We start from the raw sequence: 2,218 nt of genomic DNA, 5'->3' as shown, positions 1-2,218 counted from the left end.
ATTCATTTTTTTGGTTAAAAATATTTTTTAGTGACTTGGTACGCCTAAAATCAATACCAAATGGTCGTTATCTTTTTCTAAAACTGGAGTGTATTATGTCAAGATTTTCTTGAGTTTATGAAGTGTATTATTCTTAGTTTATTTGTGTAAATAGTGTGATTGGTATGGTTGATGAATATGGAGTTTTTCTTATGATTTTCCCCTTAGTTCTAGAATGCTTTGTTCAACAATCACGTACCTATACAAATAAAAAACACAATCAATAGGTTTTCGGAATACATTCGCTGAATATATATTTTCACGCTCTGAAAAAAAAGAAAATTTTAATAAATTTAGCTTTTGGGAATTTTCTTTACAAAGTGACAAAATTTGAGAAATGACTCGGAATTAAGATCGGGTTGGTATAAGATAGTGGTCCCAAGCGCAATTATACAGTAAAAGGGAGGCATTTGACGTTTCTGTACGTACATCTTTGAATTTGCAAGGCTTTTATCTTCAAAGGGACATTTTCAAGTGTCTGCTGATGCTGAATAGTAACTATTCTCAAATTTAGCAAGAATATGAATAAGTAAGTATTCGGCACATGTTGAATTTGGCGCCTAGGATGAACTCTTCTATAAATGGTCCATCATTTAGCAGCCAAAAGCACCACTGCATAGCCGCTACAACACCTGAAAAAATATTTAATGGCTGCTAGATTACTACCCTTGTTCTTAGCTATAATATCCCTGCTGATGATTTCGTCCTTGATCAGGTCCTTAGAAGGCTCTGGAATTGGGATCTACTGGGGCCAAAATGGTGACGAAGGAGACCTGTATGAGACATGCAACAGACGCACCTATGACTACGTGATTATTGCCTCTCTAGCAACTTTTGGCAGTGGCCAAACACCAGTCTTGAACTTAGCTGGCCATTGTATCCCAAGCCCCTGCACCTTCCTAAGTTCTCAGATCCAATTCTGCCAGAGCCTAGGCATCAAAGTGTTTCTTTCCCTTGGTGGGGGTGGTAGTGGGAGGCCTGTTCTTTCTTCCCCGGATGATGCTCGCGAAATTGCAGCCCATCTCTGGAATAATTTTTTGGGTGGTCAGTCATACTCTCGTCCATTAGGTGATGCTATTTTAGATGGTATAGACTTTGATATTGAAAGTGGATCAAACTTGTATTGGGATGATCTCGCCTGGGCACTCTCGAATTATAGCACACCTGAAAGAAAGGTGTACTTATCTGCAGCACCACAATGTCCCCTTCCTGACTATTACCTTGACCGTGCTATCAGAACTGGCGTCTTTGACTACGTGTGGGTGCAATTTTACAAGAATCCTCCTTGTCAGTATAGTCTAGGCGATACTAATAACCTCTTCAATAGTTGGAGTGAATGGGCTTCATATCCAGGCGTTAATACATCATTCCCAGCTGTTAATACATCATTAAGCCTGGGATTACTTGCAGCTCCTGAGGCCGCACCTAGTAGCGGTTACATCCCACCTCAAGTGCTAATTGATCAGGTTCTTCCCTTTGTGGAGCAGATTTCCAACTATGGAGGGGTCATGCTATGGAGCAAATACTATGACACTTATTACAGTGAGTTAATCAGGTCCTATGTTAACCCCGATGTTCTGGCTTATGATAAAAAAGTCCATGATGAAGTTCTATGCCATCGACTAAGTTCCTCTCGTTATCTATTGAGAGATGAAATGTAATCCGGGTTGTTTGCCAGATAAAGTATAATAATGGGTTATGAATTCCCAAATTAAAGAAAAATGTTGGAGGATGAATATTGTTGCTGAGTTAAGAAAAAATTTGATTTCTTCTACTGTAAAAAATGGTGGTACCATTCTCTGTTTCAATACCCTTCAATCCAATAGTTCAGCACCAATTTGATTTATCTGATGATCCTCAACAACTGAGTACTTCACAAAAAATGTTTTGCACTAATTCCGACAGCCCAAAATCTCAAGACTAATCTTAGAGTCTGACTCTTGATATCAGTTGTAGAACTCTAATTTCATATTCTATTGAACTAAACAAAAGCCGTGTAGAGAAAACAGGCAGCTCAGCATTGCTTGGAAATTTAACCAATCCATTTTTTCTTAAAGTTTTCTGTTGCTATATATAGACGTTTGCATTTGTTTGTATTGGTTCTCTGAGGCTGATGATTAAAGGTGGTTTTGGATTTCTCTTAAATTGTGGAAACTCCATTGCCTCCCTATTAATAAAG

At 38.3% G+C, this 2,218-nt stretch overlaps 1 protein-coding gene across 1 annotated transcript; it reads left to right on the top strand.

Annotated features, from left to right (window-relative positions):
- Positions 1–639: 639 nt before the first annotated feature.
- On the top strand, positions 640–1,761 carry LOC113722625 (acidic endochitinase SE2-like). Its single transcript, XM_072048276.1, has one exon. It carries the CDS (start codon positions 687–689, stop codon positions 1,698–1,700), a length of 1,014 nt encoding a protein of 337 aa, XP_071904377.1. The 5' UTR covers positions 640–686; the 3' UTR covers positions 1,701–1,761.
- Positions 1,762–2,218: the final 457 nt, after the last annotated feature.

The sequence above is a fragment of the Coffea arabica genome, chromosome 5e, assembly GCF_036785885.1.
Source record: "Coffea arabica cultivar ET-39 chromosome 5e, Coffea Arabica ET-39 HiFi, whole genome shotgun sequence".
Classification (NCBI taxonomy): Eukaryota; Viridiplantae; Streptophyta; class Magnoliopsida; order Gentianales; family Rubiaceae; genus Coffea; species Coffea arabica.
The sequence above is the reverse complement of the archived record's forward strand: the minus strand, read 5'-3'. Positions and strand labels throughout refer to the sequence as shown.